Raw genomic sequence first — 12,000 nt, forward strand, 5'->3', positions numbered from 1 at the left:
CTAAGTAAAAAGATCAATTTTGAAGTAGACCTATAAATTAGTTATTTGTGTAACTAGAGCGCAAAGTTGAGCTTTTCTTCAAGAATATCACTTAGTTCCTTGAGTGTACCAGATAGGCCTACTTTGCTCACAGATTAAATTTTCCCTACAGTTATCACATAATATAATCAAATCTAATTATGTAACGAAATAATAATTTTCTCTAAGTTTTTTAACTTTCTTACTTACGCCACGAGAAAAAAAAAAACTATAAATCTGTGACGATTAAATCACATCAGGTCCGCAACCAAGTAGAATAGAATAGACACACAAAATTGACCACGTCATAGTCTGTTACCCAACAGAGGGAATGAGCTAGAGTATGACAAGGCATAGGGCAGTCGCAGGCAGGTCGTCGATCGATAAATACTCACCATTGGGCGTTGGCACTACATACACATAAGTCCTATCTGTTAGTTATAATTTAAATATGTACTAATTCTTTTTTCAGGAATGGAGGGACAAGGGGTTAGGGATTTAAATTACCATCATAGGACTAATCAATTAGTTATTAAACTGTCAAAAGTCATTTTGTGTCAGAAATTAGGTTTTTTAACAACCTGAATTGTGAATCAAGATCACTTCCTTTTTAAGGTTTTCAAAAAGAAATTGTCTGTCTGGCTTTCTGCAAACCCCTTTTACAGTACCAAAGAATTTTTTAAACATGGAAATATAGTTTTATAAGTCATTAATTTTGCAGATTGATAAACGTTTTTATCTTTGTTGATTATTATTAGAATTCCAAAAGAATTATTTTTTATTGTCATCTTTTAGTTGTTAAAAACTCTATCTTAGAATCAATAATTTACACTGTGTAGCCATGTCTAATATTGGTCGTTTTCATGTTTACAATTAATTTAATGCATCCAATCTCAATCTGTGATATAATTTATAGCTACTGTGATAATTTTGTGTATTAGTTTAAGGATTCTTTGACGAAATAAATTACAATATTGTATTGTTTAAAGATGGAATAAATGACTATTCATTGACTATTATAATATAAATTGAAATTAATTAACCCTACTTGTGCCCATAAGGCTTGAGTGGCGAGTTCTCCCGTGATTCTTTATTCGTCTGTATAAACTCGTAGCACATGTTAAATTAGTTAGTTTTCATAAAAATGGCTGTGATAGAGATACAGCTTGTGTATCTACGATATTAAATAATTTATATTCTATTTCTGAGACATTGCGCAAGTTCTTTTTAGGAATTGGTTGGACCATACAAGGTCTGCTTGAGTCCAGTAGCACTACAACTCGTGAGTAATTTTGTTTTAATTTTCTGGAAGTAATAATACAAAACATATTTGAAAGAAAAGAAAACAGCCAAAATACACTTACCTTTTTAGCATGCTTAGAACCAGCATAATGAATTTGAAGAATTTCAGGACCAGAAACTTCAATATTACAAACTTCACATTTCAGTCTGACCTGTAAAAATATACTAGTGTTACATGGTAAATCCTTATGGCTAGATGTGAATTAAAATCATTTGTATTTTAAATTGTTTAAAACTGTGATGAAAAGAGCATGGCTTTTGTTATCGCCTATTTTTTTTTTTCAGGCATTACTAGGTACTAACATAATTATTCTTTATAAGAAATCATAATTGGCAACGGTTAAACTTTGGTCAAGCTGGTTTAGATCAAGAACCTAGGCCTACCTATAAGTTACCAATAAATACAAAATTTTAAAGAATTCTAATAGGCCTATTGTAAGAAATGAACACCTTGGATTTTTTAAAGTAAATAAGACTTCTGATTATTTAACTAAACATGGTTTGTAAGAAGGGCTTCTTGAAGGGAAATTTCAAATCAATTACTTTTAATTAATCTTATCATGGTGGAAAATAGGGAACATAAAGGGCCGAGCAACTGTCTGAGCACTCCTAAGGCAAATTGTCTTTCTCTCTTACTAGGTAGTCAGTGACCAAGTGAGTAAATGTCCTGTTTGACTTTATGTAAGCTAGAAAGGGGCACAGAACATTGTTTCTTATCAGAACACAGATATAAATATTTAAATGCAAAATAATTAGTTTGAATGCTTTCCCTATGTTTACATATAAATGCATTTATTTATTTATCTTATTACCGTACTAAAAAAGTTTTGCAAAACTTATGACAGCTAGCCTGACCATACTACTGGACCAAATTACACGCGGTTAGTACCAAATAAAAGATATTTTCCTGTAGATTTGCAGAATCCCTAGAGTTTAGGGTGTATAAGTTAATATGTATGTATTTACAATCTTTCAAATGTTTGCATAAGCAAATCTCATAAAAAATTACTCAAGCTGAATGCTTAACTTACCAATTGCAGGTAAGGTAAAATAACATAGGTACTATATTATACTTTACTATTCTATGAAATGGTGACCATACAAAGTAGGTATTTTAAGCCAAGTATGAATGGAGATGAGTGTAGGATGAGTGGCTAGATCTTGTAGTCTTGTTAGTGACTAAGGCCGACATTCCTTAGACACATCTGTTAATTAATAGCCCATACAGCTAATGGCAACTAAGGGACCTACAGTTTATAGTGGAATCCGAACCACATTTTTGCCTTGGTATTTACGAATTGGTCTAATTATCAGGATAGTACTGCGGATAGTCGTAGTACTCACTGGTGCGGACGTTAATCCACACCAGAGAGTATCGCATCCACAGTGCATGCCTATAAATATCCACAATTTGTGACCTCCTAGTAGCTGGATTACAGGACGACGCCACCCATCCCAGTCATTAATGATTATGATAAAAAATTATGATAATTGAATACGTTAACAATCCATTGCCTGTTCTTTCGTTGTTGGAAGTTTTCCTATAATGTTGTCAACAACCGCCTGAGTGACAGGGTCACTGGCTTTGATCTCCACTTCCGTCTCTTCAGGCAGGTTCATAGGAGGAGCAGGAGGCTGTACCATCAACCCAGGATCCATGGCCAGAGTGGCCAACAGTGGACCACTCTCAGCTATTTCTTTACTGCAAATGAAAAATAAGTTAACTAGACTTCGACCAAACAATAAAAGCGGCTGGTGTTTTATAAGTAAAAAAAACAACAAGGTAAAGGGTTGGGGAATAAGGATGAATGATGCAATAAGTGGATTCAGAAGATATGAAAGGGCAAGAATCCCTTGGGAAGAGGGTTGAACCAATGAGTGAATTAAATAAGATTTAACCAACACAATGAGGTTTTAATGCTTCATGAGTCAAAGGAATCAGTTAAAACAAGTTAACAAGTCCCCAACTAGTTTTCTACTTTGGGGCAAAAAATCTTTAGTTTAAAACCGAAAACTTACAGAAACTTTACTGTGCAATATACAGGGTGAATTTTAAATGAGTTCCCCCCCTACTTTTTTCTACATTTCTTAAGATATCATCTCCGGACCACGTCAGATCATTGTTTAGTAGTAAGTACTTCATTTTGACTAGGTATACATTTTTGGCCGCCATCTTGGATCCGCCATATTGGATACAAAGTTTTTTTTCAAATGTAAAGGTAGGGTTGTGACCCATTATTTCAAACTAGAATTTTACGCTGATTACAATGCCGCAATTAGTTTTTAAAAATCATGATTCGTTCTAAAGTTATGAGGACTTTTTATAACTTTATTTTTAGCGCATTTTAACATTGTGCATTTACAAACTAAGACCATAATCTCAAAATAGTGCTAGATAAAGATAAGTATACACCACCATTCGTTGTCGACATATTTTCACTTGGTTATGACGGATGTACTTTTTTCAGCCGCCATCTTGGATCCGCCATTTTGAAATGTGATCAATTAATTTAAATATGAAGGTGGTGTTGTGACCCATCATTTTGAACTACTTTTTTATACTGGACTCAATGCTGCAATCCGTTTTTGGTTATCAAGCTTTCTTGATGAAATATTAAAATACTCTTATTTAAAATTTCAATATTTCAAAATCCAAAGATGCAAATGAAAAACGGATTGCAGCATTGAGTTCAGCATAAAAAAGTAAGTGGTGTTTATTTATTCTATGCTAAAACAATTGTTTTTTATGAATCCTAAATTTCTAATGTTTGGCCCAAAATAGCCCTATTTTTGAAGTAAAACTTTGGCCTACTATTAAGAATCTGGGATCAAAGTTTGAGAATAAATAAAATGGTTACAATGGCAGGTTAGAAAAGTTTAGTTGTTACGGTGACTAATAGTAGAAGAAGTGAAAGCTATGAGGAGAGCAAATAGTTGTTGATTTTTGACGATTTATTTGATTTCGTAAATTTTACATCTATCGGTTTGTAAATTGCACATCTATTAAGGAACGCGGCAGCGTTCCGCCCCGCCAAGTCCCCCAGCGGTACACAGAAACCCTGTTAACCAAATTCGGGTTAACCGAAATGGTTCCATAAAATAATTCAGGGCTGTAAAAAGCTTTAGTAACTTCAGTTGTTCAGTTTAAAGTGTTTTCTAACCCATTGTAACATTGTTTTAGCTTAAATAAAACACTGGATTATAGAAATTGTCTAAACACTACCGAAACCCTACCCAGGCTGACGCTAACTGAAACCCTGAGCCTGTGAGACCCGCTTTAGGCCAGTTTTTGACCCTGTCTACGCCCTAGGCACAACTAATCAGCACCTCTTTGCAATATACAGGGAATCAGAATCAGAATTTTTTATTGCCATAATAATACATAAATGTACAGGGCAAAAGTCACTAAAACTAAACAAATAAAACTAAAACAAATAAAAGGGTGAGTTTTAATTGTCCCCCCCCCCAACTTTTTTCTACATTTTTTCAAATATCAATCCCAGACTACTTCCAAACATTGTTGGGTAGTAAGTAGTTAATTTTGACAAGGTGGTCATTTCCGGCCGCCATCTTGGATCCATAAGGATGCAAAATATTTTTTTCAAATGTAAAGGTGGGGTTATGACCCATTATTTCAAACTACATTTCTACCCTGATTACAATGCCGCAAACCGTTAAAAAAATCTTGGTTCATTCCAAAGTTATGAGGGTTTTATAAAACTTTATTTTTAGCCCATTTTAACATTGTGCATTTACAAACTAAGACCATAATCTCAAAATAGTGCTAGATAAAGATAAATATAATACACTACCAGTCATTGTCGACCTATTTTCACTTGGTTATGACGGATGTATTTTTTTCAGCCGCCATCTTGGATCCGCCATTTTGAAATCAAATCAAATCATATCAAATTACAGATAGTGTCACGGTGCGTGGCGCCTCGCTGGAGCATGCGCACTGAGAGCTTTCCCCCACTACGCCTCGATGTACGGTACAGTCACGTTCAAATACTGAAATGGGGAACTAGCATCAGCTGTCAAATTAGTTTGCTTTATGTTTACGTTTTTGTATTTTCTGTCTCTCTCGCAGTGCCTCCCCTACACACCAAGCACGGTGAAACGGTCTGTAACTATTTGTCTTTTGGATTTTTACAAATCATTGACAAAGTCAACACATCAGCCTATGTATAGGCCTACGTCATATGTGATAAATTATTTTAAATATGAAGGGTGTGTTGTGACCCATCATTTCGAACTACAGTACATTTTTAAGCTAAACTCAATGGCGCAATCCATTTTTTGAAATCAAGTTTTATTTATTATATATTGAATTTTTTTTGTAAAAAATGTCAATATTTCAAAACCAAAATATAAAAATGAAAAACGGATCATGGAATTGAGTTCAGCTTAAAAAGTAACTTAATCTGAAATGATGGGGCTTGCGCATTTTTGATATCGTTATTTAATTGTGTTTCACCCACTATTTAATTGTGCAAAAACAGTCTGGAAGTTGCATAAATTAATGAGTCGGTTCATTATAACCTAACCTTTACTTTCCTAATCTAACCTCACTTCAAAACACTTAATACAGTCACGAATCCGCATAAAACCCGACCTACCTTCCTCACATGCCTAAATAAGAACTGATTATTTGGTTTCAAAACGAATTGATTTGATTTCATTCCGCATTAGATCAATTATAAACAGTTGTTTGCTCTTCTCACTCAGTCCTCACTCCTCACTCTTCACTCAGTACGGACCCGTCCAGTCCAGACCACGCCATATTACCATTAGCCTACCACCTTCAGTACCTCTCAATTATCCTTAGATTCGTAATCCTAACCTTCGTTTTACGGCCACTACGGCCACTTAGGAATATCTCCGACAAAATCAGATTGCATTTTCGGATTCAGCGTTAAAAATACTGTAAGTAGACATATAAAAATTACATCATATCCCAATGTAAATACGGTAAATATTTGCCATAAAATTAAACTATCATAACCTAACCTAACCAACCAAACTTGCTGATTGTGAAAAGATTGCTGATTGCATGAAGGTTTACTAATCGAATCGATAGTTTCAATCGATATTAGAATAGCCCAGTTAACTTAAGAAACTGTACCCAAATAGGCTACTTACTAAAACTAAGTATGTAACAATGCAAGACCAATGAACAATGTGACGATAAGGATACATGTAAAATTTAATCTAAGACAGAAGGCCTAATTTATGAACAGAATTTAACCTTCATTCGATTTGTTCATTATCAGCAAGTTTGGTTAGGTTATGACAGTAACTATCGGACGCCTGTCCGGTTACCGGATGCGTATTGGGTACAGTTTCTTAACTGGGCTCTGCTAATATCGATTGAGGCTGCACTTTACTTGACGTCCTACACTCATTCGAATGAAAATATCGATCGATATATCGATTGCTTCATTCGATATATCGTTTGGTTAGTTAGGTAAGGTTAACCTAACCTAACTAACCAAACAATATATCGAATGAAAGAATCGAATGAAAATATCGAATCGGAAAAACCAATCGAATGAGTGTAGGACATCAAGTAAAGTGCAGCCTCGATTGAAACTATCGAATTGGAAATATTGATTAATAATCAATATTTTAAAATATATCTATTATAAAATTAAACTATCATAACCTAACCTAACCAACCAAACTTGCTGACGGTGAAAAAATGGCATGAAGGTTTACTAATCGAATCGATAGTTTCAATCGATATTAGCATAGCCCAGTTAAGAAACTGTACCCTGCGTATCCTCTGCGTACTAAATATTCCTAGGCCTAGTCCTAGTTACAAATAAAATGGTAATATCTTAAAATTATAAATATTTCTAATGGGCCTAATGTTGTTACACTTGCAAGTAAGCAGGCCCCAAAACACATCTTAGGCTTATTCCTATAAAATCTTAGATGTATGTAACGTACCTAACTCCAATCACCGTGGCAACAGCAGGGAATGCTGCCATTTTAACAAATTGAAGCAACCTAGAAATAGAAAAGTCAATGAATAGGCCTAATTTAATTAAATAAAAAATCACTATCAAGTTAAAAACTAAAACAAGAATCCTAGAGTGGGTGCGAATCAATAAAACAAGACAGTATTAACACACAGAAAAAATGCTTCTAGGAAATTAGTATTATAATAGGTTGATAACATAGAATTTGACACAAGACAAGACGACAGACGCGAGAGAGAGAGAGTCTTAAGACTTATAAGAGTCTATAAGAGAGATACTGACGCAGAGTCAGAGTGGTATGGTTTTTATTATTGTAGTAGAGAGTGCAGTCAGTGAGTGCAGTGCAGTGCAGACTGCAGACGATTCAATGGTTCAGCCTTCACCAGTGTTGCCACCACGTTGTTGCGATTTTACCCTAAATGCGGGCTAAAATTACCCTAAATCTACTTGTTACCCTAAAAACTACCCTAAATGTTAATATTTGCGTTTAATGCTATAAAACATTGTTAAAATCATATAAATCTTACATAAAGTGGTTAATTATACTAAATGAAGTTCCAATATCAATCAATTTACGTAAAATTATACTCGATTCTAAAAAACCACCCGAAAGAAGAACAAAATGTTGATATTGATTAGCTCTATCGTATAACGAAAAATATCGAATCAAGAACTATCGTATTTTTTTTACTGTATCGACCCATTACTACTGTTTTTGGACAATCATATCTTTAAAATACAGTACGGTACCACCAAAGCTTTAATCTATAACTCACGTAGTAGTAATTTCTTGACACAATTTGTAAAATAATCCAGTTTAAACCAATTTAATCACATAATTAAATATCAAACCCAGTAATTAATAATATTTCATATTTTATTAGGCCTATAACGTGTTATAGAATCGAATACATTCTAAAACAGATAATTTTCCCAACTATTGATAAGATCGATTTGGATAATTTGATGAAAAATTCATCATAGCAATCGATTTAAACCGGTTGAATCGAATATGATGGTTTGGCCATAGTATGTAATGAACGTTTTTGCCAAATTTTGAAGTTTTTTTTCATGTTTTTAGTAAAATTTCCATTGTTATCCCAACTTTTAGTTTTACCCTAAAATTACCCTAAATCTACCATTACCCTAAACTTTACCCTAAGACCAGTAAATTACCCTAAAAAGGGTAATTACCCTAAAAGTGGCAACACTGGCCTTCACGCCAGGCAGGAAGCAGACCAGACCGAATCCGCCCGCAGACAGACGTCAAGCTTAAGCCACCTTTGAACATCCATTTGGCAGCCTGGTGAGCCAGGTGGCATTATAGCCACCTTAGCCACGGCCGCCTTTAACTCCAGAGTCCAGGCAGTTACAATCAGGTGATCTTTTGTTTGCAATCCGAGTGACGTCAGAATATGTGGGAATAGCACACCTATGTTGCACGAATGCAGTTTGAGGATATCCTGGGGACGTCCTATGGATATTCTCGGTGGCTACCTGTATTAAAACATATTTTATAGTACTGGATGTATTTTTTCAAGTGACAAGTGCTTAAGAAACGTTATTAAAAAGGATCTCAATACTATTTTGAATTAAAATAACTAATAACGTTACTAATGATTTATAAAAATTAATCATGTTTTCCGATCATATCCATAGGACATCCTTTGGAGATCCGTAGGATATCCCCGTAGGGCATAATAACTACCAAACTCTAATTTTTTACCATTTTATAATAATAATAATACACCTGCTTACAATAGTAATAATGCAAATATTTTCTTTTTAATTTAAATTCTAACTTATCTGAGAAAATTTATTGGTTGAAAATTGAAGGGGAAATATTAATTAATCATACAACAATTATAATCTATATTCTTATTACAGTATCCTCTACAACTCCCAGAAAAACAATTTAACAACTTGATGCCTAAACAGAATCATAGTATCAAAAATGTAAAAAAGTATTGCGACCATTTCAGCTGTCGGCTCCTCTTTAACCGTTTGAAAACTAGTAAAATCGACAATCACAAATAGCTCAGGAGGTGATGTAAAAGTTTCATAAGTCAAAGGTACCCGGTTCAAAACTCGTCTGGGCAAAAATATTTTTGTTTCTATTTTTTTCCAAAATTTGTTTTTATGGGCTATTTAATTGAAATACTTAACTGGTAAAAGTGCTTTTCAGACTAAATATTTATTATTTTGTGTTTTCATATATAATTTCCTGGTGGGATTATCCCAGGGATCAGGATTTGGGTGGACATAGGGATATCCCAGGGAGTTACCCAGGATATCCTGGTTGCGGGGTATACAGAGGATATCCCCCATATCCCACTAGGATATCCCCAGGACATTCCAAGGATATTCTTGTGCAATGTCACACATGGCGAGTTTACTCGTCGCTATTAGTCGCCGTTAAGTTGCCACTCGTACCACAGAAAACAGTATGTTTTCTGTGCTCGTACTCGCAGGCTTCAAAAACACTTCCAGTCAGGGTCGCCGGAATTTTATCCCCCTGGAATTTTACCCCCTGGGCAAAGCTGACATCACTATGACGTAGTAACCTGAGTGGCCAAAAGTTTGATCGCGGTCGGAATTTCACCCCCGCGGATTTGAAGTCTAATGAAAATAGTCAGAGCGTGATTAATTAGATTAGCGATAAAAACCGGAATTTTACCCACTGTCCATATAACTAGCGTTTAGACAACTGAAGATGTACGGGCCGGATTTTTACCCCCGGATTTTTACCCCCAGAATTTTACCCCCGGATTTTTACCCCCCCGGAATTTTACCCCCTGGCGGATTTTAAAAATTGAATGATTGATTTTCTTATTTCTGTTTTTAATTATTGTAAACATTTCATTATTTAGTAGCCTATCTTTACCCTAAATAATAAATAAATACTCACACTAAATAAATAAATAAATAAATACTCAGTTTTAAATTTAGGGTATTTATTTATTTTGTAACCTCAACTAAGTAAACAGAATTCACTGATTTATTTTGATCATATTAACCAATATTAACCAACAGTTGACTACAAAGATCGAATCCTGATACTCGAATCTCAACATTAAAATTAAAAATGTTGCAAATAAATTAAGATAGGCTACTTAATAATAAAATGCTAACTATTAATTTAAAACTGAATGAAGATGATTAATCATTCTCACTAATTTATATATCTGGCCAGGGGGTAAAATTCTATGTTTAATTCCGCGTTTAATCCATCGAGCTGATGTCGCGAAACTCAAAAGTTCGCGGCCGGAATTTCACCCCCTGGTTTGTGACGTCACGTTTGCCCAGGGGGTAAAATTCCAGGGGGATAAAAATCCGCTACCCCTCCAGTCACACATAGCGAGTTGTAGCGGATACTTCAGTCTGGTTGTGTAGAATAAATTACTGTGCTGAGGAAAATGTCTGTGCAAAAATCAAGAAGAAGAATAAACGCAAGTGGGTTCCGGCACGGCCACTTTTAACTCCAGGCCGCGGCCTGGTAGAATCGGCAACGTCACAAGTAGAGTTGTTTAGTGTCAGATTTCCCATTAGAAAACATGGCAGACAGGTGACATCAGCTAATCAATTCACACTTTATTGATTTAAATTTAAATTACTTGCGACGTTGCAACATGGAAGGCCGCGGCTTGGGTTAAAGGTGGCCGTGGTTCGGGAGTGGATAGGGAGACGTATGACACTAAACCACGACAACCCTACTTGCGACGTTGCCCATTCTACCAGTATTATTACAGGTAAAATAGGCATGTAATAAAAAAAGATGGTCCGTTGATGAAACTTGTTGAAGACTTTCCTTTTGTCATAATAATTAAGAATCTAAAGAGTCCATAAAAGGTTTGATACACTGAAAATTAAATTTTGACGAAATATAGGCATGTAACACCTTTTTTTGTTTATTTTTGATGCAGAATCGAATAAAAATAAGAGCCAGACGATAAAGAGAAACACGCTCTTGTATAACATCATAGGTAAAACAAGTACGTTTTATCTATGGTAACGTGTATAAGTATAACCATAGATAAAACATAGTTTTATCCATGGTATAACGTACAAGATTTTACCTGAACCGACAATATACAGGGGGTTACGCACACTATTTTTCATTTTATCCATTTCACTCATGTACTAACAGTAACGTTCTTTTACAAACAAAAGCTAGGTTAGGACAATTAAAATTCTTTAAAGCATAACAATACAATTCAAGCGCACAGCTGATTTCTAGCGTTGAACGTAGTTGGCTCCATTGAGGTATATTTCTTTTAAGTTGGGCACTCAATGTGATTCAAACGGGTTTCATTACTTCACTAGTGAGTTTTTCAAACTTTACTTCACCTGTGAAGTAATAGCTATTTACATTACAAGTGTAGTAAGAGCGTTTTTACATCACGCAGGTGAATGTTGTGCAACGAGCGAAAGCGAGTTGCATAATTCACCGAAGTGATGTAAACACGCTCTTGCGTAACGTGTAACGTACAAGATTTTACCTGACCCGACAATATACAGGAGGTTACGAGCAATATGCTTCATTATCCATTTCACTCATCTTCTAACGGTACGGTAGCGTTCATTTACAAACAAAAGCTAGGTTAGGAAAATTCTTCAAAGCATAACAATAAAATTCAAGCACACAGCTGATTTCTAGCGTTGAACGTCGTTGGCTCCATAGAGTTATATTTTTTAA

The 12,000-nt window shown here is 34.9% G+C and overlaps 1 protein-coding gene across 1 annotated transcript in view; it reads right to left on the reverse strand.

Moving 5' to 3' along the window:
* LOC129005113 (zinc finger protein 385C-like) overlaps window positions 1-7,518 on the reverse strand; it is a 28,066-nt gene extending 20,548 nt beyond the window's left edge. The window contains exons 1-3 of the mRNA XM_054433922.1: window positions 7,273-7,518; window positions 2,836-3,022; window positions 1,383-1,472 (exon numbers count right to left, since the gene is read on the reverse strand). Of these exons, the coding sequence (XP_054289897.1) occupies window positions 1,383-1,472; window positions 2,836-3,022; window positions 7,273-7,313 (318 nt within the window). The 5' untranslated portion in view covers window positions 7,314-7,518. The remainder of the gene's footprint in view (window positions 1-1,382; window positions 1,473-2,835; window positions 3,023-7,272) is intronic.
* Between the last annotated feature and the right edge of the window lie 4,482 nt (window positions 7,519-12,000).

Source organism: Macrosteles quadrilineatus, unplaced genomic scaffold, assembly GCF_028750875.1.
Source record: "Macrosteles quadrilineatus isolate MER2022 unplaced genomic scaffold, UCM_ALF_1.0 Scaffold_16__1_contigs__length_3527350, whole genome shotgun sequence".
Taxonomy (NCBI): Eukaryota; Metazoa; Arthropoda; class Insecta; order Hemiptera; family Cicadellidae; genus Macrosteles; species Macrosteles quadrilineatus.